Source organism: Macrobrachium rosenbergii, chromosome 54, assembly GCF_040412425.1.
Source record: "Macrobrachium rosenbergii isolate ZJJX-2024 chromosome 54, ASM4041242v1, whole genome shotgun sequence".
NCBI lineage: Eukaryota > Metazoa > Arthropoda > Malacostraca > Decapoda > Palaemonidae > Macrobrachium > Macrobrachium rosenbergii.
In genome coordinates this window covers 18,616,772-18,640,564 of record NC_089794.1, presented here as the reverse complement: position 1 = coordinate 18,640,564, position 23,793 = coordinate 18,616,772, and the positions used below count along the sequence as shown (strand labels likewise).

The 23,793-nt window shown below is 36.2% G+C and overlaps 1 protein-coding gene across 2 annotated transcripts in view; it reads left to right on the top strand.

Moving 5' to 3' along the window:
- Window positions 1–17,392, top strand: part of LOC136834816 (frequenin-1) — a 391,333-nt gene extending 373,941 nt beyond the window's left edge. Inside the window, exons 7-8 of one of the 2 annotated variants that reach the window (XM_067097559.1) lie at window positions 13,895–14,078; window positions 14,429–15,498. In XM_067097559.1, coding sequence (XP_066953660.1) covers window positions 13,895–14,062 — 168 coding nt within the window. In that variant the 3' untranslated portion in view covers window positions 14,063–14,078; window positions 14,429–15,498. Of the gene's footprint in view, window positions 1–13,894; window positions 14,079–14,428 lie in introns of both variants that reach the window. The other variant, XM_067097561.1, reaches the window with a different exon arrangement.
- The last annotated feature ends 6,401 nt before the right edge of the window (window positions 17,393–23,793 follow it).

The following is a 23,793-nucleotide window of genomic DNA, read 5'->3' as shown; positions in this document are numbered from 1 at the left end:
GCTAATACACACTCAAAGTGTCTAATCCACTCTTTTATCAGCTTCTGATATGAACTATCAGTCTTACCCAGATTAAGAACAGTGAGAAAAATATCCAGTTTTATATCTATAAGACAAAATAAGGTTATAATTTTCATCCTTGCTTATGTTGTATTCCACTGTGGCTGTGAAAATAATACCCTTTCCAAATTTATCGGAAAGATGACAATTACCATCCTCATCCCAGCTTTCAAAGGAAAAAACCATATTTTTGTCTGTGTAGGATACAAAAAAATCATTTTTTTCGGTGAGAGCTGGGATGAGGATGGCAGTTTCCATCCTATAGGTCAGAAAGATGACAATTACCATCCTCATCCCAGCTTTCATAGAAAAAAAAAAAATTTCGTTTCATATGGGATACAGAAATTTTTTTTTCCCTGTGAAAGCAGGGATGAGGATGGCAGTTTCCATCCTATAGGACATCCAGTAATGATCATTTGTTCTTACGGTCCTTATGCCAGCACGGGCTCTTGCTCGAAGAGCAAGCCACTAAGCTTGAGGAATAAAGTGACTGTTCACATGAACGTGTTCACATTGCCACTAAAGCCAATCACTTCTTCAAGAATGTTTTAAGGGTGGTATGACAGACCCTTATCAGCTCCAGTTAAATAGACCTCCAAATTCTCTCATAGGACATTCAGTCAAGGTGGTATATTTTTAAATATAAATGCCTTTTGGAATTTCCATGAACACCCTTGCGCCGATAATTGTCAGTTATTTCTGAAGGTATCTTTAGTTTTGTGATAATGATTATCAGTTATCAAGTTGATCTCGTGGAGGTGGTCATTGCAAACCCATTTGCTTGGACATAATTGCGTCAGTTACCAGAAAGAGAGACAGAGAGAGAGACTGTTTGATTGACCTCAGGCTTTTGATACCTTTTAAATTCTGTCTTTCTCCTTCGACATCTTGGTGTTTATCAGTCCTCTTGCTTTTCAGAAATCTCTCTCTCTCTCTCTCTCTCTCTCTCTCTCTCTCTCTCTCTCTCTCTCTCTCTCTCTCTCTCTCTCTTAGTGTGTGTGTGGACTATATTTCCTGTCTCCGCCATCAAAGTAAAAAATCGCATTTAACCCAATAAAAAGACGACGGTCGTTTAGGAACCGAAAACCGAGAGCTCGCGAGATCCCACGAGATCTCGCAAGAGTTGGCCCATAATCCGTCCAAATTCGCTTTAGAAGAAGAAGAAGAAGAAGAAGAAGAAGAAGAAGAAGAAGAAGAAGAAGAGGAAGAGGAGAAGGAGGAGTCCACAACATTGTCCTACTTCGTCCACCCTCTCTTGAAACGTTCAGGGCACTCCATATGGTGTTTATTGACCTCCTCTCTCCCTTCCTTCTCTCCCCCCCCCCCCCCGCCCCAACTCCCTCTGCCACCAGAGTCGTGGACGAGGGTATGTGTGGGTGTGTGACAATGCAGGCGACGGGAAAAAAACTTCAGAGGGGAAATGGTGTTTTGGGCGACCTTTCCCTCGGCGTTCGAAGTTCTAGAGTGAAATGGAAGTTGGCGAAGTTTTGCTTCCATGTTACTGCACATTTTTGCTGCAGTTTATGTGTTTGAAGTTCGCTACACATTTGTTCACATTCCACGCCGTTTGCCGAGTATCGCGCATTCTCTAACCGAACATTTTGGGAATAAATGTACATACTTTACTGATAATTCATATATTCAGTATATGAAAGGCTCCGGTCGTATACCATAAAATGCAGATTACTTTAAGAATTTGGCATTTCTTACTGGTTGTCCTTATTTAATGTTATGTTTGCCATGGAAATTATTGCATTTACATTCATACAAGCCTTGCAGTGACTCACATTACTTGTGACTTTACATACCGTTCAGTATTATTTTATTATTACAATTTCTGTCCGAGATAAGAGGTCACGCTTTAACAGCAGGCAAGATAGCTTTTATCCGTGAATCAAGGATGCATGGTGAATCACAGAAGCCTCTTCACGCTACACCGAACCTCCTTCACAAATAAAGCACAATTCACCTCTAAATTCCACACACTCCTGCTTCCTGGATAATGAGGCTTGTGCCTTCAAGCGCTCTCTCAGTCTCCCAGTCCTTAAATACGTCTGCATTATGTTGTTTTGCTTTCTCCGCCACCAGTTGGGCCCTGATCAAGGTTTAACTTCCGAGTGGGAAGTTGAAGTTCTCTCCCGTGGCAATGCTGGCCTGGTTTTTTAGTTTTCTGTACAAGAAAACTATTGTGCCGGCTTTGTCTGTCCGTCCGCACATTTTCTATCCGCACTTTTTTTGTCTGCCCTCAGATCTTAAAAACTACTGGGGCTAGAGGGCTGCAAATTGTTATGGTGATCATCCACCCTCCAATGGTCAGACATACCAAATTGCAGCCCTCTTGCCTCAGTACTTTTTATTTTATATGAGGTTAAATTTTGCCGTAAGCGTGCTTCTGGCAACGATACAGGATACGTCACCACCGGGCTATGGTTAAAGTTTCATGGGCCGCGGTTCATACATTACACCGAGACCACCGAAAGGTAGATTATACGCTGTAGCGGCTGTCTTCGGCGCATATTTTACTTGCGTGTTAATATTTATATGCATTATATTTATGCTAACGTATTTCCACAGGCACCTTCGTTACTTAATCTTACGTCTAGTTAGTGTGATAATTACTTTCTTTATACTCCTGGTGAAAAGAGATCAGTGCAAGGAAAATAACCAGGTCCAGTCAGTCTGTGCAAGAGAAACTTCGTTAATTGAAGTCTCCTCTTGTTAAATTTCTAATTCCGCTCTTAAAGAGAGTTGAGTTAAACCAGTCAGGAAACACTGAACAAAGCAGAGAATTCTAAATTCTTAAAGTAACTGGCATGAAGCACTGATCAAACCTACTGGCATTTGAATGTGACAATTCTAAAAAGTTACTGTGATTTGGTTTTAGGATCTTCCATAAATTCCCTGAACCTAAAGGAAACAGGCCTTGTGAAGCACATATAAACTGAACAAGGTTCCTGATTTAGCTCAGCAGATAAGCAAGGTTGTAATGACGCTGAGTAAGACTGTACCATAGTACTATCTCTCTCTCTCTCTCTCTCTCTCTCTCTCTCTCTCTCTCTCTCTCTCTCTCTCTCTCTCTCTCTCTCTCTCTCTTTGATGGTTCCCTCATGTCGTATGAACATGATGAATTACAATTTTTATCGGCCTTCCCTCTAGTTAGTTTGGTTTTTACTGCATAAATGGTACACGTGATCCTATTCTAGTGACGGATAGCCCTTGCATGGGGAGACTGCTGAAGCGGAGGTCTCTCTAAAACCTACTTGATGCTTATTCTTATTTATTAGACCGTCTTATCTTTTTCATTCACGCTTCTGTTAATATTCAACTCGCAGTTGGGTGTTTCATAAGAAAATAAAGCCTAATTCATCAACAGAAAAGTAGATTGCATTTGGTAGAAAATTGCAGATCTGTGAAATTCCAGTAGGTGGATCCATACTCAGCGGCAGGCTTCTCCGTGACGCTACGTGGAAATCCGGATTTGGGTAAAGGTGGGGGTCCATGGCTAAGATCTGTCAGTAAATTTAGAGACAAATTAATCGATTTCAGGTTCTCCCGTGGCAGACCTGATTTCAGACTTTCCAAGGTCAGTGTCAAAGAACTGACTTTGTTTTCTCAAGAGCTTTCTTACCCTGCCTTTTCTTGCTCACAAAAGTTTCTTAAGTGGATTGGCCTAGTGTTTACTTGCTGTTCATAAGTATGGATAACCACTCACTTAAAACTGGCTGGAATTGAGTGGCTCTAGCTTACCCTGGAACTGGAACAGGAGGTTATTATTGTGCCACCCTTGTTCCTAACCAGTCCCATAGGATTAGGAAGACTGGGCTCTGCCTAGGAGGCCTTAACAGAGCCTGAAGGATGAGGACTTAGTGCTCTTTTGATAGAATTTAGGCAAAGGCCAAGTGCTGGGACCTGTGAGGCCATTCAGCGCTGAAACGGAAATTGAGTAAAAAGGTTTGAGAGGTGTAACAGGAGGAAAACTTCGTAGTTGCACTAAGAAACAACTCATAGAAGGGGATGGAAAGAGCGATAAGAGACTAAGAATGGAGGTACAGTAAAAGGAATGAAAGTGATTGCAGCTAGGGGCCGAAGGGACGCTAAGAACCTTAAGTAATGCCTACAGTGCACCGCATGAGGTGCACTGCCCTCTTACGGGGAAGCTCCCAGTTAGGATCACGGGAGGAGGTCAGTGTTCTACATCTGGGCATTTGGCCATTGAACTTGTGTTATAAGAAGAAAAACCGGAGGTCACAGGTTAAAATGGTCATTTGCTCTAATACTGAGCTCTAGACAGAGACTGTACCAGTAGGTTAGAGATAGAGTACAGGTTTTAGATTACTGTAATCAGGACGGTTAAAAATAAAACTTAGAAATAAAGTAATTGTATACTCTGAAAATAAATTAAGGGGACTGGTTATATGTATATACATATATATATATATATATATATATATATATATATATATATATATATATATATATATATATATATATATATATATATATATATATATATATATATATATATATATACTTATATATGTGTATATATATATATATGTATGTATGTATAAATATATATATTATACATGTATGTGTATATAATATATATATATGTATGTATATATATATATTATACATAATGTTCCATAAAAGCGAAAAATCTTTCCATCCGATGCCAAAATTTGGAATTTCCACCCTTCTTCCGTTTTCCTCTCGGCCCCTAGGTCTGGGCTAGATGAGGGGACCGGTCTGCAGAGTTTCATGTCAGCTTTTCAAAGACTGTTCGAAAGTTTTGCTGAAATATCGTAACACGCATTTGTTTGTTGGTGTGTTATTGAAACAGAACGCCTTTAGAAAATTGTCTTTTCAGTTGATATATAATGACTCAATTTTAGATTTGTTTGTATTTTTGTTTCCATTTGAGTTCTGTTAGGTATTGAAAGTGGTGTTTGTTTATGTGAATATATATATATATATATATATATATATATATATATATATATATATATATATATATATATATACATACATGTTTCTGTGTGTGAGTGGACGTGTATGTGTCTGTGTGCGTGTATATATATATATATATATATATATATATATATATATATATATATATATATATATATATATATATATATATATATATATATATATATATTTTTGTGTACATGTATGTTTGATATATATATAATATATGTGTATATGTATGTATGTGTGTATGTATGTATGTATATATATATATATATGTATGTATGTAAGTCTGTCGGTCCAGATACGTCCATACATCCCATTTCTTTCAAATTCCATCTGTCACTGACTATGGTATGCAAATCCACATCTTTTTCTTATCCGCTTACAATGTAAAAGGCTTCATGTTATACCAAAAATACATCGACACACTCATTACTGGTGATCATTTATGGCGAAGCATGAAACTGAAGCGCGAAGCTTCATCGCCTGCATAATAATATTTTCTTTTTTTCTCTCTCTCTCCCTCCTCTGCGAAAGAATGCATTTGAGGCGGCGCCATTTTTCAGTGCCGTTTGAGTGGCGTATTGGCTGTCTTACCTTACCTTTTTTTAATCACGGCAAGGTATCATACTTAGTATTCCTTGCCCAGAATTTTCCAGAGACATTTTTTACAATTTTGGAAACCTGTATTCTAATTATTTAATTGCTTGAATGATATTTAACTTTCATGAGAAATAGCAGCGCATGTTTCTTGTATAACAATTTCCTTTTTGAAGATATTGAACCAGAATGTCCAGCATCCTAGATATAAGAGGGGCAGAAGAAGACTCGCGTATGATCAGTGTTAACTAACATCCTAGACATCAGAGAAGAGTGAAAGGCGTTTGTTTACATGTGGAGACTTCTATCCCACCAGTGTCTCCAACATCCTAGACATAAGAGAGCAAAAGAGGGCGTTTGTTTACATCATGAGACCCGCAACTAGCGAATGTTGTCCAACATCCTAGACATAGGGAAGAGTAGAAGGCGTTTGTTTGCATGTGGAGACTTCAGTCCAATCAGTGTGCTCAACACCCTAGACATAAGAGAGCAGAAGAAGGCGTTTGTTTACATCTGTAAGATTCCATTTCACAAGAGTATCCAACATCCTAGACAAGCGAGATCAGTAGAAGGCATTCGTTTGCATGAGAAGACTCAGCGACTCGTTCAACTTCCTCTGAGAGTGTCGAGTTGTGTTCAGTCTCGAAACACCCAGCCGAGAAGATAGAAAAAAAAATACAAGAATACAAAGGTAATCAGAGCAACAGCTACAACCCTAGTCACAAACAAAACTGTAACGGCGAAAATAAACAACACGCACACGTCATCAGAACGAACGCCAGAAGTAAAGGTGGAAATTTGAGTGACTCAATCAAGTAGGTTGGAGTGCCTCCGAACATATCATTTCCCTTTACCCTTCCTTTCCTCCCTCCCTCAGTCTCCCTTAGCCTTGCCCAGGAACTGGAAAGAGCATAAGCATTGTCTCCTTCCTTCCAGTGACTATTTCCAGTAACTGGAAGTAGTTTATCCACTTGACGGACTTTGAGAAAGCATGGGTGAAGCCACAGCGTCTCATCCTTGCCCTTCGTCTTGTAACAACCTCCTCTACATTTTCATTTTTTGCCCCTTTCAGTTCCACCACTCCTATTCCAACACCCATTTCCAGCAGCCAGAAGTGGTTTTGCCGCCCTACAAACGTCAAGAACAAAAAAAAATTACCTTAAAACATCCGCAATGTGCCCTTTTTTTCGTATAATTTCTTTCCTCTGCATTTTTCTGCCTACCCTTTTTCCCAACGGCTATCTCCAGCAAATGAAGATAGTTCTCCGACTTCACAAACTTCAAGAACAAAATTTTCAATTACCACGAAGCATCCGTTATGTCCTCCCCACCCCCCTTTTTTTCTTATGCCCCCTTTCCCGTCGTTACCCTTTTTTTTTCTTTTATTGTATAAGAAAAATCCCCAATCTCCCTCACTAGTTGCTAAGTCTGTGTAGTGCTGTTGAACAATAATGTCTGGCCCCTTTCCCCCCCCCCTTCCTTTTCTTTACATTGCGTCTTTGCAAAATGCCTTGGAAGGCCAATTGCATCAACGCTTAGTCGCTTTGTTTCATTTTTTTTTCACTTAGGTGCTTAGCGAGTGGTGTGTGCTCAACCTTTTCAAGGTATTTTTTCGTGTAATGCTGTGTGTGCAATGGCGTGTGCAACTGTGTGCATTTTGCAGTGGTGGTTTATCCCTTATCATTATTCTTGTTTGCTCTTTTTGTCTGTGTGTTTGCCTCTTGTAACGTGTTTTATTATTACTGTGAACATTCTACCAAAATTCTTCAATACTTCTTAAACGTGTTTTTTTTACTGTTTGAACACTCTACCAAAATTCCTTCAAGACTTCTCTATGATCATGTTATGAATATTTATTAGTAAGTGTTATTGTTATTATTATTATTATTATTGTTGTTATTATTATCATAATCATTCAATTGGACTCCAGAGTATATCGAAAACGTACAGCTGATTTCGACTGCACCTGTCTGACCGCCACAAATTTCTTGAGCATCGTGTGTGTTCTTCCTGTGATCAGTTATCTCCACGAATATTATCGGATTTGTGTGTCATTACCATTCCAAATTTATTAATGAACTTCCTGTCCCATTTCTCCGATGACTGCTACACGACTCCTTGTGAATATTTTGCTGATTGGTACTTCTGAAAATTATTATTATTATTAATGTGGATGTTATTTTTAAAATTTCCTTCTTAAGCCTCTCACCAGGGTTACTCTAACGCTGTGTAGATTGTGCTCATGTTTTATTTTTATTATTCCGAATCCAAACAAAAATTTTAAAAATTGGTGTCATATTTATAACAACATATTTATGCCATTATTAATTTTTCAGCTTTTTTCATTAGTGTACGACAAATTTTTTCATGTCATTTTAGAACTGCTTTTACCCCTTCCCCCGTTCCTTCATATATTTTTATATTTGGTTTTGTTTTTTTATTAACAAAATCGCCCTTTGAATCAGCCATACAAAATTATTTTTGGAATTTAAAATAATCCCACGGTCTGACATTAAAAAAAAAAACAGTAGTAATGATTTGGAAATATGAAATTTAAAATTGGTCCAAATCTGTAGAAAACATAACTCTCATAGACAATGGACCCCGGATTATAAGGAAAAGAAAGATATATCGATTTTAATTGACTAAATAAGTTTGAATTCGTAATGTATAATACAAAGTCAATTGTAGACTGTTACCATCATGTTTAGTGAAACTTATTTCATCTATTGAGTTAAAAAAAAATAACCAAATCTCAAGTTTTATGTGGAAAATATGAAATTACTTAAACAGATTTATAAGAAAAATTATAATTCGAGTTTTTTTCTGAGAAATTAAGTAATCGAATTTTTTCTGAGAAAAAAATTTATAAATCGAGTTTTTTCTGTGAGAAATTAATTAATCGAGTTTTTTCTGAGAAAAAGGTTTATAAATCTAATTTTTTTTCTGTGAGAAATTAATTAATTGAGTTTTTCTGAGAAAAAATTATAAATCGAGTTTTTTCTGTGAGAAATTAATTAATCGAGTTTTTTCTGAGAAAAAAATTATAAATCGAGTTTTTTCTGTGAGAAATTAATTAATCCAGTTTTTCTGAGAAAAAGATTTATAAATTAATTTTTTTCTGTGAGAAATTAATTAATCGAGTTTTTTCTGAGAAAAAGATTTATAAATTAATTTTTTTCTGTGAGAAATTGATTAATCGAGTTTTTTCTGAGAAAAAATTTATAAATTAGTCTTTTCTGTGAGAAAGTAATCGAGTTTTTTCTGTGGGAAATTAATTTACCCAGATCGTGTTTTGTTTTGATGAAAAAAGCGAGTCTCTCTGTCGAAGTTTGGCCCAGTTTGGAAACAGAGTCCTATCCAGTGACACTACTTAAACAACTATCTCGCCGTGTTCTCTCTGGTATGTGAATAGAATGGAATATAGAATTTAGGTCAAAGGCTAAGCGCTGGGACCTATGAGATCACTCAGCCCTGAAAGGAAAAGGGGACTGTAAGAAGGTCTGAAAGATGTAACGGGGGGAAAACCTCGCAGTTGCACTTTGAAACAATTGTTAGAGATGGCGAAAAGTTAGAGGGAAGAAAGAGAATATGAAAGGAGGTACAGTAAAATGAATTAAAGAGGTTGCAGCTAGGGGCCAAAGGGAAGCTGGAGATTAACCAGAGAAAATAGATAACCGAAATGAATATTAATTATTAGAGATATATGAGTATCAATTCCGGTACAGTACTGAGAATCAAATCAGAAAGAAATTGGAAGATGGAATATTATAACTTGTGAAAGATATTTCTTTTATATGATCAATAAAAAAAACTGCATTTTTTTGGCCAGTTCATCGTCAGCCATCTTTAGAAATAAATATAAACATTAATAACTATCAGTTAGTTATTTTTCAGTGTGGTAACGGAAAGAAATATAAATATGCATAGTGGTTAACTTTATTTTTAGTGTGGTAACAGTCAGAAAGAAATATAAATATTAATAGTAATAAATTAATTTTTTAGCGTGTTAACAGAAAGAAATATAAACATTAATAGAAAATAATAAATTAATTTTTTAGTCTTGTAACAGAAAGAAATATAATTATTAATAGTAAATAATAAATTAACTTTTTCGTCTGGTAACAGTTAGAAAGAAATATAACATTAATAGAAAATATTAAATTCATTTTTAAGTCGGGTAATAGTTAGAAAGAAATATAAATATTAATAGAAAATAAATTAATTTTTTTAGCGTGGTAACAGTTATTAGAAAGAAATATAAATATTAATAGAAAATAATCAATTCATTTTTAAGTCTGGTAACAGTTAGAAAGAAATATAAATATTAATAGAAAATAATAAATTCATTTTTTTAGCGTGGTAACAGTTAGCAAGAAATATAAATATTAATTGAAAATATTAAATTCATTTTTAAGTCTGGTAACATTTAGAAATATAAATATTGTTAATTTTTTAGCGAGGTAACAGTTAGAAAGAAATATAAATATTAATAGAAAAAAATAAATTCATTTTTAAAGTCTGGTAACAGTCAGAAAGAAATATAAATATCAATAGAAAATAATAAATTCATTTTTAGCGTGGTAACAGTTAGAAATATAAATATTAAAAGAAAATATTAAATTCATTTTTAAGTCTGGTAACAGTTAGAAATATAAATATTAATAGTAAATACTGTTAATTTTTTAGCGTGGTAGCAGAAAGAAATATAAATATTAACAGAAAATAAATAAATTTTTTTAGCGTGGTAACAGTTAGAAAGAAATATAAATATTAATAGAAAATAATAAAATCATTTTTAGCGTGGTAACTGTTAGAAAGAAATATAAATATTAATATAAAATGATAAATTCATTTTTAAGTCTGGTAACAGTTAGAAATATAAATATTAATCGTAAATAATGAGTTAATTTTTTAGTGTGGTAACAGTGTGTTTATCTGTTTCATTCACCGGAGCTGAGATATGAAAACGCATTGATGTTACATTTGAATTTATCAAAAACTTTTTACTTTATATAAGTGACATTTCTTTAACCAAGCAACTCGATCTAATTAGATTTTAGGTTGAGGTGTGACGTCCTTGCTACAAACTTCAAAAAATTAAGTATTTGTGTTCCAAAGAGTTCATATTTTATATCCAGAATTTTCTAAATAGCTGTGGACCATATGAATGAGAATTAACTATATATTTCATGTCTGTCAGAACCCTTACGTTTATATTATATAATGGTTTGCAAAATCTTAAATATTCATAATTATATTCCACAATTTCTTTTTTAATTGTCAGTACCATGCGACGTGGTATAATAGTATATACTAAGAGTTGAATGTCAGTATTTCTAAAGAAGACTCAAAACCAAATTATTAGTTTCTCAAATATTTATAAAGATTGAAATAAATATGGCCGTGGATTTAGGTCCCAAGTCAGAGTTCAGACCAAGGAACAAAATTTCCTCCCAAATAGTTTCTTGGGCATATTTGCTTAGTGGCCCTTTTTTCCTTTAGATTATTTTCCCTCTTTTCCTAGTGTTTTTCGTTTCCTCGTTGGCTGGGGCGTTTGTGAATCCACGCATAGGCTTTTTTTTGTTTTCATTACGATGACATAAATTTGCCATAGACCAACTTTCATAGCTGTGTAACATCTCATACAAATTCATGGGCTCATGCGCCATTGCCTGTTGGTGCCGTGTGTTTACTTTTTTTTTCTATTTGTGCATCGATATTTCACGTTGTCACCTTTTTTTTGCATCTTTTATATATATATATATATATTTATATTTATATATGCTCATCAACATACAACCTCGAATTGCACAACCTTCGTTTGGACTCCCCAAGTTTGTGTAACTGTCCATATACCATTTGTTCACATCCCCACCCCCACCCCTCCTGATAATGTGTTTTCACTGACCACCCCCTTCCCACCCCTCCCCGCCTCATCCGTCTCCTTGCGCCTCTGTCTCCGTCTCTGTCTGTCTGTCTGTCCATCTAGCTATCGACTTCCAAAGCTGTCTGGCTAACTTATTTATTTGTCTGTCTTGCTGTCTACTTGCCTAGCTGATGATTTTCTCTCTCTCTCTCTCTCTCTCTCTCTCTCTCTCTCTCTCTCTCTCTCTCTCTCTCTCTCTCTCTGCAGTTTGTATCTACAAGTATGTACATGCATATACCGTGTATATTTGCAGCAGTCGACACTCGAAGTAAATGGAAATATAATACTGTGTGTGAGAAAAGGGGAGTCACAAAAGAACAGAAATAAAAGAGAAATTATGCAAGATCTGCAGTTTGCAGTCTAGCAACATTTCCTTTTGAAATGCAATGAGTGGTCAAATTTTTATTATTATATAAACGATATTAACTTTCCATTTTGCAGTTGACATAATCTCAAGAAAAAATTCTAAATAGAGGTGTGTCTGCAATAAATTTTCAATAGGCTAACGACAGGCTAGTTCGTAGAGAGGAAACGTCACTTCAGATAGACAATTGGTGTACAGTAAATTCAGTTTTAAAACTTCGCCAGGTCACAATTGACCCAAAAGAAAATATTTGACCAGCAGACCAGGATCAACTTGGAAACCTTTGCTTGCCTGAGGCTGCAAACATTGTTAAACAATATGCTTGAGCCCCTGTTGGTCCAAAGGAAGAGATTATCGTGTAAATTTTGGCTCTACTCGGAGACTTGTCCGAGGCCACAGTTAGACCAGAGAAAGCGACTTGGTCAGTAGAATAAGTTAAACTTCAGGCACTATCTGAACCCCGACCAGCTCGGTTGAGATTTGACCAGCGGACTAAGATCAACATTGAAGCTTACCTGAAGCCACAACTGGTCCAAAAGAGAAGTTCTGGCCAGTACTCTTTTGACCCCTAATTTGTTCAGAGAAGGAAATCTGTCTAATAGACTGTAACCCACTTTGATACTTGACAGAATCCAGTAGATCCAGTAAGAAATTTGAAAATAAACTAGAATCCACTTTGTAACTCGTCTAAGTTTCAACTGGTAAGAATAAGATTTGACCAAAAGACTGGAGTGAACTTTGAGATTTGTCAGAACTCACAGTTAGAGCAGAGGAGGAGACAGATTTGATCAAAAGGCTATGTTTAGCTTGCAGAATTGACCAGACTCCAAATGGTTCAAAGGTGAAAAGTTTACCAACAGATTAAGATCAATTTTGATGCTTGTCTGAGGCCCAAATTGGCCCTGAGAATGAAACAGTCATCACCAATAGACTAATTCATTTCAAGATTTGTCCAAGTCCATAGCTATTTACATTCATGATCTGTATTTAATATATGTATTATATTTCCTTACTTTTAAGATTCTGCAGCTGCACACATGATATATATATGTATGTATATATGTATGTATATATATATATATATATATATATATATATATATATATATATATATATATATATATATAAAATGTATACATACAGTAAGTACTCAACTTCCCGAAAATCTGAAATGCAGACGCAGAAGATATAATGCCGGAAGGCAGATAAGATAAAATCTACATTGAAACACAACGTGATAAACAAAATCAGAAATGAGTATATGCAAGGAGTGCAAAAATTAAATGTTTACTAAAATCAAAAACTGGTCACCAAAAAACTTGGAGTTTTGTTCTTATCACTGAATAAGCCTTTGACCAGTTATCTTTCATGAGCTCCACATATTCTTTTAGTTATGTGAGATATTGTCCTTGAATATTGTACAGGAAAGTACTGTACATGTTTGTGCTATTGCAGTCCCGCATATCCAATATTAAACCGAGGCAAGAGTCTCGAAAGGGCTCTTTTGAGAAAGTTGAGGACGCATGCGCAAACACATAATAGAGTTTATGATACACATGCAAGTTTTATATTATTATGTAAAGCACATCTTCCAGTCTGACACTCTCTCCTGCCTTCGAAAGCCTTCTTCACAATCCTGTATATTCCGCACCTCTGTTTTGTGTGTGTGTGTGATTCTGCCACCAATTACACAGCTCCGCCCAGAGCACCCTCTAGGCCTACACCCGCCCCCAAAACCTCCCTCTCTCCCCCCCCCCCACGACCCCCACCTCTCATCTCTTTGGTTTCCTTCGACATTGGATTTTTCAGTCACTGTTTCGATGCCAAGTTTTGATTTCTGTCAACTGCCTAAAAGAAAAAAAAAAAAAAAAAAAAAAAAGCCTTGATGTTTGTACCCGCTATTCCTCCGGCTCCGGAATCTGTTTTCTCAATCTCTTGTCCTTTTTTTCTCTCTCCTTCTCACTCAGGGCCAGGCACCAGAAGCCGAGGATGAGAATACACCACAAAAGAGGGTGGATAAAATCTTCTCACAGATGGACAAGAACAACGATGAAAAGCTCACCTTGGATGAATTCAAGGAGGGTTCCAAGGCCGATCCTCGAATCGTTCAAGCCCTTTCCCTCGGCGACAACTAAAAGAGAAAAAAGCCAAGTTCGTACATCCGTTCAAAAGAACTAACTACTCAATCATTCCATTGTCTGTCGGGGGATTTCAAATTGAGGGTTCTCTCAAAAAAAAAAAAAAAACACTCTCACAGAAGACACACTTTCTCTCCATTTATACTCTTATTTTTATTTTCATTCCTTTTATGCGTTGATGTCGACTTCTAGGGAAATTAGATTTAGATAGTTTTTCTTTTTTGTGATATGATGTCATTTGTGCCATGACACTAATGTTGTTCTCTTTTCTCTTCCCTCCCACCCTCCTCCTCCTCGACCATCCTGCCACCAACTCTGCCACCACTCCTCCGAAACGCGTGGGTGTCGTTGGGGGGGCGGCAGGGCCAGGCGCCGGAAGCAGATGATGATAACGCCCCACAGAAGAGAGTTGACCAGATCTTCTCCCAAATGGACAAAAACCACGACGAGAAGTTGACGCTGGAGGAGTTCAAGGAAGGCTCGAAGGCCGACCCGCGCATCGTCGAAGCACTTTCTTTAGGAGATAACTGATCACCTCTGCTTCTTCTTCTTCTTCTTCTTTTTCTTCTTCTTGGCTTTGTTGTTTTTTTGTACGTCTGGTTTTCCCTTTCATCCACTTTTATCTTTTTGCATTCTCCAGTCGTCGTCTCACTTACTTTCATCGACCGCCATCATCAACGGTGTACGAGAAAAAATTTGGCAGGTGAAAGTGGTCGCCCGCGGGGACCACCGATTTTGATGGCGGTGGAAGCATCAGCAACAATTATCATCATCAGTGTTTCTGTCATCATCCCCAACAACAGCAGGAACTACAGCAGCAGCAGAAAACACAAGAACAGCATGATCAGCAACAACAACTGGACGACAGCCCTCGTCAAATCACGTGACCTCAACGAGCCTTCATCATCCACACCACGTGGCCCCGGCGTCTCTCGCACGAATGGAACGCGTATCAAAACGAACCAGCGTCCTCTTCGCTCTCACTCAAGATCTCACCTTACTGTCGCTATTCCAGCAGGCCCCTGCTGGAAGCATCGCAGATTAAATGGTTTTATTAGTATCAGCGGACAAACATCAGTTTTGGAGTCCGGTAAAAAAAAAATCTTGACAATGAAAATCTGTAAAAAAAAAAAAATTCTTTACAATGAAAGTCTGTCAAAAAAAAATCTTTACAATGGAAGTTGTCGCAATATATCTGAGTCAAAAAATCCTTGAAAAAAAAATTAACCAATCAAAGAGTACCAAAACTGATGTTTAGAGCAAAATCTCATTGAAGCTGGCAGGTTCTCAGCTTTCCTCGATTTCAAAACGTTCCCACGACGATGTGTCTCGATTTGCAGCCTCAATAAATTCTCGAGAGTTCTTTGGAAAGCCAAGACCCATGTCATGACTCCTGTAACCTTATAATAATAATAATACTAATAATAATAATAGCTCTTGGATTCTTCTAAGCTAAAAAAAAAAATAAGCCAAGTTTTCTTACGCTCACCATGTCGAAGTTTCGAAGTTTATGGCACTTTCGAGTATTAACGCTCTCATATTTTCCTCCACTTGTCATTCCTTCTGGTTCTTTCCTTCAACATCGTAAGACTCAAAAAACTTTCACCACATTATAAAAAAAAAATTCCAAATATGAAAGGTGGAAAGAAGCCGCAATAACAAATACAAAAAGATCAAATGAAAGAGAGGTTTGCTCCGATCAATAGGTATGAAAGCCAAAGATGTGCATTTACGGGTTGTATCATAATATACACGATTCATTGGACATTTCCATTGCTCCCAGTCTTGTTATATTCGCGTTTTCGTTTTGAATTCACCAGTCCCAGTCACGCCTCAGGATATATAAGTTCGTTTGCATGAAATAAACATTAACGGTACATAACAGTTAAGTCACTTGCAAACTTGTATTCCTTGAAGTTACCGCTAGACCTTCTGTAAGAATCATTTCAGCGATGTGGACTATAACAGACGTAACTTTCGAAGAACGACACGAAACATTTTGGAAACTGGACTAAAACGAACGCATCGTAGAGTCTCAACTCATGCGAGTTGCGTTATTTATTTATTTTTTTTTTTTCTCAACTCCTCTGCTCTAGAGCGAGTCGTCCAGCCCGCATTTCTTTCTGTTCAGAAACTGAGTCATTATCCCTCGTTCCACGTTGCAGGAAGACGTTTATTGAGAGAGAAAGAGAGAGAGAGAGACTTGCATGTGTATGCAGACACACACACACAAACGATTAAGAAGACATAACATTAGTATGCGTTACTAAACAGTAACCACCAAACCACATGACATGTATACGTGCGTATGTATAAATGATTGCATGAATGATGTACTGTATGCATCCACTTAAGCAACACACAAAAAATAATGAATAACCACAGAATCAAAAATCATTGCAGGTAAAAAAAAAACGAAGTAAATACTCACAGAGAAAGTTCTACCCGACAGCCTGAGGGATTTCCCTCCGTTTCTGCCTGTCAGGATTTTCAAACAACCTCGGGAGCTGGGACCTCCGTCGCCCACAATTCTTTAGCGGTAACGACCAAGAAATGTTGATCTTGATCACGAAACAGATAATGTCTGACGCAAACACTTGCTCATTTAATTACAGGTCTAATGGGAAGGAGGTGAACGCACCGTTTTCTTTCCTTTGTCGGTTTAGAGAGAAGAAGAAGCAGCGTCATTCTGTGTAGTGGACTTTTTCCTTTTGAGTGATCTGTCTTGTTTGGGCAGCTGTGTTCATGAATAGTATTCATGGTGGGAGATGTTTTTTCCTTGATAGTACTCATAATGGGAGATTTTTTTATCCTTAAAGAGGAGAGGTTTGGGTTAATTGAAACCAGGAAAATATTATTTTAAATTCTTAATACCTACCTAGCATGGCACCGCGATCAGTAATTCGCTTTCTCCACTTCTTCAGTAATCCTAATTATTCCTGCTATAACTTAAGACTTCAGCGCTTCGTCTTTTGCCGTTCTAATCACAGGCCAGAAGGCATACTGCCAAAGCTCCCGGCGTTAAATTAGGAACTTTTTCAGACTTACTCCAGTCACGTGATCCGTAGAACTTTCTAAGCGTGTTCCTATAACTTGACAAACAGCACAGACGATGCTAAACTGACCAGCTGTGTTGACACTAGACCTTATAATATACTGCCCCAAGAACTGCCAGACATCTGTAGCGTCAAGTTGAACGTTTGTTGAATAGATCTCTCCTACATGCAAAAAAAAAATCACTCGCGTGACGTAACGCCCAGACACAACCGGAAATAATCTTTTGCAATGACGCATGACAACCACAAATAAAAAAAAAAAAAACAACAATAACAACTGACGTTGAAATAACAACCGACTGCTGTGAGTCAGGTGTGGTTACGTGATCCCGGTGGGAATCGTCTCCATTCCCGAATTTGAGAAACGGCAAAATAAGCCTTGAAGTTTTGACTGACTCGTCCCGCCACCGGTTGCGTGACGTCAACACGTATCCCGAATTTTTTTTTTTTTTTTTTTTTTTTTTTTTTTTTAAGATGGTGAATAAAAAAAAAGAAGGCGAATCAAAAGCGGTGATGTCATTCAGAGGATAGATCGAGAGTGTCGCCTGCTCAAGTCTCCTCCATTTTTTCAGAGATGAGCATGAGCTTGCAATATGCAGGATTTTTTTTTTTTTTATTTCTTCGCGCACCCGGATATTAGAACGACTTTGCAATATGGAGTTAGCTGCATTGTGGTATCACGCTTATTCCAATTCGCCTCATGAATCTAGTACACTTTTTTTAAACATTTTTCTCGGTTTCGCCTCTTGGTCTTCAATACAGTTGAAGTTATAACCACAATGCTAGTTGTCCTTGTCTGTGACGTAGAGAGTATATTTAAGCACCCGTCCCGAGATCTATAGAGCGCAATGATATCAATAGCCGTTTGACAGCTCCGAACATAATTCATTTTATCGTCTGCATTAACATATTTTTTCGCCCTAATTACATTCAAGTCTATATTTCTTCTATGTCTGCTTTACGTATAACAATGTTTATTTCTCTCTCGCGGGCAGTGCTAAAATACACCCTCCATATGCTTAATTATAAAGAATTAAGACAATGGTGATTATGAATAAAAGTGAGGCCACTGAGGTAACATGAAGGATTTTCAGTCACCACGACATAACCAAATTTATTTCGATCATTAAAGAAAAATTATATGATGGATTAAAAAATAATCAAAAATATTTTTCCCAATTTTTTAATATATCAATATTGTATATTTTTTACACTCATTACCCTATATACCAGTTTTCTTTATTTCCCAGTGACATTTCTTCGTGCCAAAATCTAAGTTATCTGACACTTGGCAACTTCAAATTTTTACCCATGTTACCAAACCTTCATTCTCTGATTGATTAAGTACAATTTGGCGAAAGAATCAATTTTTCGGCATCTAGGGCTTAAAACACAATTCTAGGATGTTTCAACAGAACTGTAGAATACAACTTTCACTCGATCAAATTACCTTGCAAACTCGACCAGACTTCGTTCACAAACAAAATGCTCATTACATATTTTTCCAATATTAATTCATTCTACCACATTCAAATTTAGTTTATCGTAATGAAAATTCCTCCTCGTCACCTCAGTGGTCCGTGAACTAACCCTATCATAAACTATGGTAATGATTTATGTATATATATACATATGCATTTGTAATAACCACAGTGGCCTCTTTTAAGTGCGCGATTCCTTCAAACTTTTTTTTTTTTAATCTGAAAACCATTTCAGACTCGCGACTTCGCAGTGACAAGCTCATCCAAAAAGTGTGGAGAAATCGAGACATTAAAAGAGGTTTTTTGTAGCTGTTACAAACACACATATACATCTGGTAAAAGTGACCAGTAGATTCTGTATGTGTATGTATGTATATATATATATATATATATATATATATATATATATATATATATATATATATATATATCTGTATATATTTAATATATATATATACACATATAAATATAAAATACATCATTTCACTTTTTTTATTATGGTTAATATATATGCTGCAAAGTGCCCGCGTCAGAAACTTGTGATACAATAACTCGCATGCGCATAAAAATGAAAAATAAAGCTTTGTTATTCTCTGCAAATGGTTTCTCTCTCTCTCTCTCTCTCTCTCTCTCTCTCTCTCTCTCTCTCTCTCTCTCTCTTCTCGTTTCTTTTTTTATTTAGGCCTCATCTTTTGGAAGGTAGAAGTTCGGCCATGAGTGCATTTAACTTCGAATAGGCTCATTCGTCAGAGGGGAAATTGACGTGCAAAAACAGGCTGATGCCGCAAAATCGATTTTTAATTATTTATTTTTTAATTATTTATTTTTTTAGTCCACGACAATCGCCTCATATGTACTTACAGCAAAGTGTGGTACTGTATTTAGCTTCGTAAAAAGCTTATTAACTTGATTACAGAATGTAAATTACGACGCATATTGGGTTTTTGTGAGTGTTAATAATAAATTATTGAAGTTCGCAAAATTTCCCGGATCGGATTTTACAAATGCTTAAGTCATGGTATTTTCCCATTAGAGTTCGTGGACACATGGAGTTTAATTTAAAAAGCATGCTTACGTTGGTAATTTATAAAAACATTTAAAAGACGTGATTGTAAAATCTGATACAAAAATTATTTCAACAATTGAAGTAAATTTTGTTTCTGATTTTACAATCACGTCTCTTAAATATTTTTGTAAATGACCACGTAAGCATGCTTTTAAATTAACCCCCGTGTATTCAATAACTCTAAAAGGAAACTACCAATTTAGTCGGGGAACATGAGTTATAAGCAACAGTTGAAAAGCATTTCTGATAAAACGACCTTAATTGCATTTATGACGCATGTACCCTTGAGCAGCGAGAGCTTTTATCATAATACTGTATTAGTATAATTTGTGATTATAATGTTGTATTAGTGTAATTTGCGACGAACAAAGAATAATCATATGCAAATGAATTCCAGGACGAAGACCATTCATTATGCTTGCTCAGCGCAGTAGCTTTTTATTATATTCATGTACAAAATTGGCTGCAGGATATAGAACTGAATCCTTTCCTGGAGCAGAAATAAATGTTTAGTCAATCATTTACTGATGGAGAGTATAAGGAAATAATTTATTGGTATAATAAATCATTTATTGATTTAATGTGTATAAGTAAATTATTTCTTGATAAAGTAAATCATTTATTGGTATAATCATTTATTGATTTAATGTGTGTAAGGAAATCATATATTGACAAAGTAAATCATTTATTGGTAAAGTAAATGATTTATTGATAAAGTAAATCATTTATTGATAAAGTAAAACATCTGTTCATGCAATGAGTGAGTACATCTTTTATTGATAAATCATATATTGATTTAATATGTATAAGTACATCACTTATTGGTAAAGTAAATCTATTGATGTAATGTTTGAGTACATCGTTTATTGATGAAGTCAATCATTTTTTGATGTAATATATGAGTAAATCATTTATTGATGTAATATATGAGTACGTCATGTATTGCCGACATGTTTTGAGTCAGCCGGAGAGGAGGGAGCATAATTAGTCTTTCTGAATGTTCATAAATGATTTACATTCCTGTTCGCTTATCGTTTACATTTTAAAAAGCATCCCACCGCTTACACCAGATAGCCAAGCCTACTGCAGAAGTAGTAAAAAAAAAAAAAGTTTTAAATTTGCCAGTGATTGAAAATTGTAAACTGCTTTCTTTCGCTTGTGATATTTTTTTTAAGTATAGCTGCGGTTATGTCATACTCAGTGGCTGGAAATTTTTCTTTCCAGCTAAACTCACGTAGCAGCACGAGCCTTGAAATGGAGAAACAAATCCACTGTTATGTTTGTGTACAGACATTTAAAAAATAAATCTCTACAGATTTATTTTTAGATATATGTACCCATACACAGTGGCGTAGCTTGCGTTCCATCAGTGGGGGCGCCTAGATGGGGCCAAGATATTTTTTGGGGGCCAAAGAAAATTAGTGTACCAATTCTGTGATTAGTAAAATATACTATTCTCGAATGCATATATCCATGTGAATGAAGGAAATTAATATATTAGTAATAAGTAAACCTGTATTTGAAATTAGAGAGCTCAATTTTCAATTAATTTTCAAGTCTTACTATATGCAAATGTATCGAATACTGCAATGTAAATTTCCTCACAACTTTATATTCAACACTAGCCTAATTTCTATTATCAAGTTTTAAATTTCAACTATAGTTAAGCTACAAAGGGAATTTCAACTGGAGGGACCTGTGGGGCGTTCCGGGCCCCCCATAGCGACGCCCCTGCCCATACATAACTGTGGATTAGTTTCTCCAAAGCTGACGATTATGTGATGGATAGAATTTTGAGTTGAAGCCGTGAAAGAGTTTTTATTATTCAACCCTTTATGACTCCACAGTCACTTTTGATGCTGTGACGAAGAGAAGTTTTGAGTTAAAATCGCCAGAGTTTATGATGATGCAATAAAGATAAAGAGAAGTTAAAGTTGAAGCTCTCAAAAGAGTTCATTATGATTTGATCCCCTTGACGAATCCACAACTCACTTCCGATGCTTATTAACCCCCCTGGGCTATGGTGGAAACTTTAGGGTGTTTTGGTTCGAGTACAAACTTCTATTTAAGATTTACCCGTTGTCTCTGGTGTTCATAGTTCGTAAAATCGACTCTTCAAAAGAAAAAAGAAAAAGGCTGCTGGCGTTTTCATACCTTCCTCCCAACTCTCGATCAAACGATAAAAAAAAAACTTGCAATCAAACCTTTCCTTTCCACATTGATGCACGCATTCAGGTACATATTTCCATTTGTCGAATGTTATTATAACACAGTTATATACACCACAGTCATTCTGAAGCTTGAGCTGAGTTGTATCACTGTACATATATATGAATGTGTTCACGATCCGTTTCAGAAAGAGGTTATTTTAATGCTTCAACGCCTTGTCCTAGATCAATCAACAGCTCGTAGTGTTGTCTTGCGAAGAAGAAGAAGGGTTTTAGGTATTACAAACTGCTCTCTCTCTCTCTATTCAGGCCACAAAGAGATGTTCATATTTCCCACGGTTGTAGGAGAACGTCCCTTTCCCCCAGCCACCCCCTAATCGGAAGAATGACGACCCGTTTCATTCGGTCCTTATTAATGACGATCTCATTTCGATTGGGTGAGCAATCCTTCGGTCCCGCCTTTTGCCATGGCAGTCGCAGGGGAAGTAGGCCTAAGCCACTCGAGTTGGGTTAGGCACACTTGGCCACTCCATCTAGACTTCTCTAATGTGCTTCATACTGTTTTTTTTTTTTCATTTCAATTTGTTTTGTGTAAGTTTTTATAATAAGCGTTAATACTGCCATGATAAATCGCGCCTCTGAAGATGGGTTTAAACCGTTGGCTGCATGACGACCAACGTGGAATCGAGTTTGAATCTTTCGTTCTGTGAAAACTGGAAGAAGGGTCCGTCATTGAAATCATTCGACAAAGTATATATATTATATGTTCATGTACTTCGTCTCCTCGAAAGAATTTCCCCTCGTACACCTTGGCCAACCATTGCAAAGGTTTACTTTGTGGCGGAGCACCTTGAAGGAAAAAGGAGAAACCTGATGTTTGTTAATATTTGTTGTCAAGACATAATAATAATAATTATAATAATAATGCTAATTTGTAAGAGTTCCTTTTTGAGAATCTGAACTGATCAAAAAAAAAAAACGATATTTTTCATACTTTTCAAATGTTCTTTTTTGTACTTTTTATTTTTTCCTGAAGCGTAATGTGTAGTGAGAGGAGTTTTGTGTTAGAAGAGAAAAAGTTTGCTCGAAGTATTTAATAATGGGAAAACTTTTAGTCAAAAAAAATATATATATAAAAGAAGACAAAAAAATAATAAATAAATTATGGCATAAAGTGTATATTCATTCTTTTCGAACAATACAACTCTCAAGTATTATATACTATATTATACCCCCAAAATGATTTCATATTTGTTATGAACTAGGTCCATACTTTGACAGGCTTTTGCATGTATATAATATAAATATATATATCGTTAAACAGAATGTCTACAGCTCTGTTTTGCATTGATTTATAAAGCATTGTGTAAAAATAATAAAAAAAAAACTCATTACGTTTTTGTATAGGATACTCAAACACTTAAAACCCTCGTGTGTTTTTTCTTACTGTTATTCAAAACAGTGGTATGAGTGAGATGATATTATAAGTCTTTTCTCTCTCTCTCTCTCTCTCTCTCTCTCTCTCTCTCTCTCTCTCTCTCTCTCTCTCTCTCTCTCTCTCTCTCTCTGAATGCTTTTTGTTTTTACTGGTTTCCTTCTACCATGCTCTCTCTCTCTCTCTCTCTCTCTCTCTCTCTCTCTCTCTCTCTCTCTCTCTCTCTCTCTCTCTCTCTCTTTTCAAAGAAAAAGCAAAACCTCATATGTCTCTGTTCATCTCTGCCCATTCTCCCAGTCTTTAGTAATAAGGAACTTTTTCAATATTTTCGAAATAATGTCTACTTTTTATATTCATACTTGTGCAATAATTTGTTACCAGACCTATGCACCGTGTGTTGTGAGAACTGTCGATATGTTAGCGCCAATTCCTCACCTACTAGGAGGGGGAATCTGTCGCTCCGCTGGCGTCAATTCCTCTGCTATTAGGAGGGGGAAACTGTCGCTCCGCTAGCGTCATTTC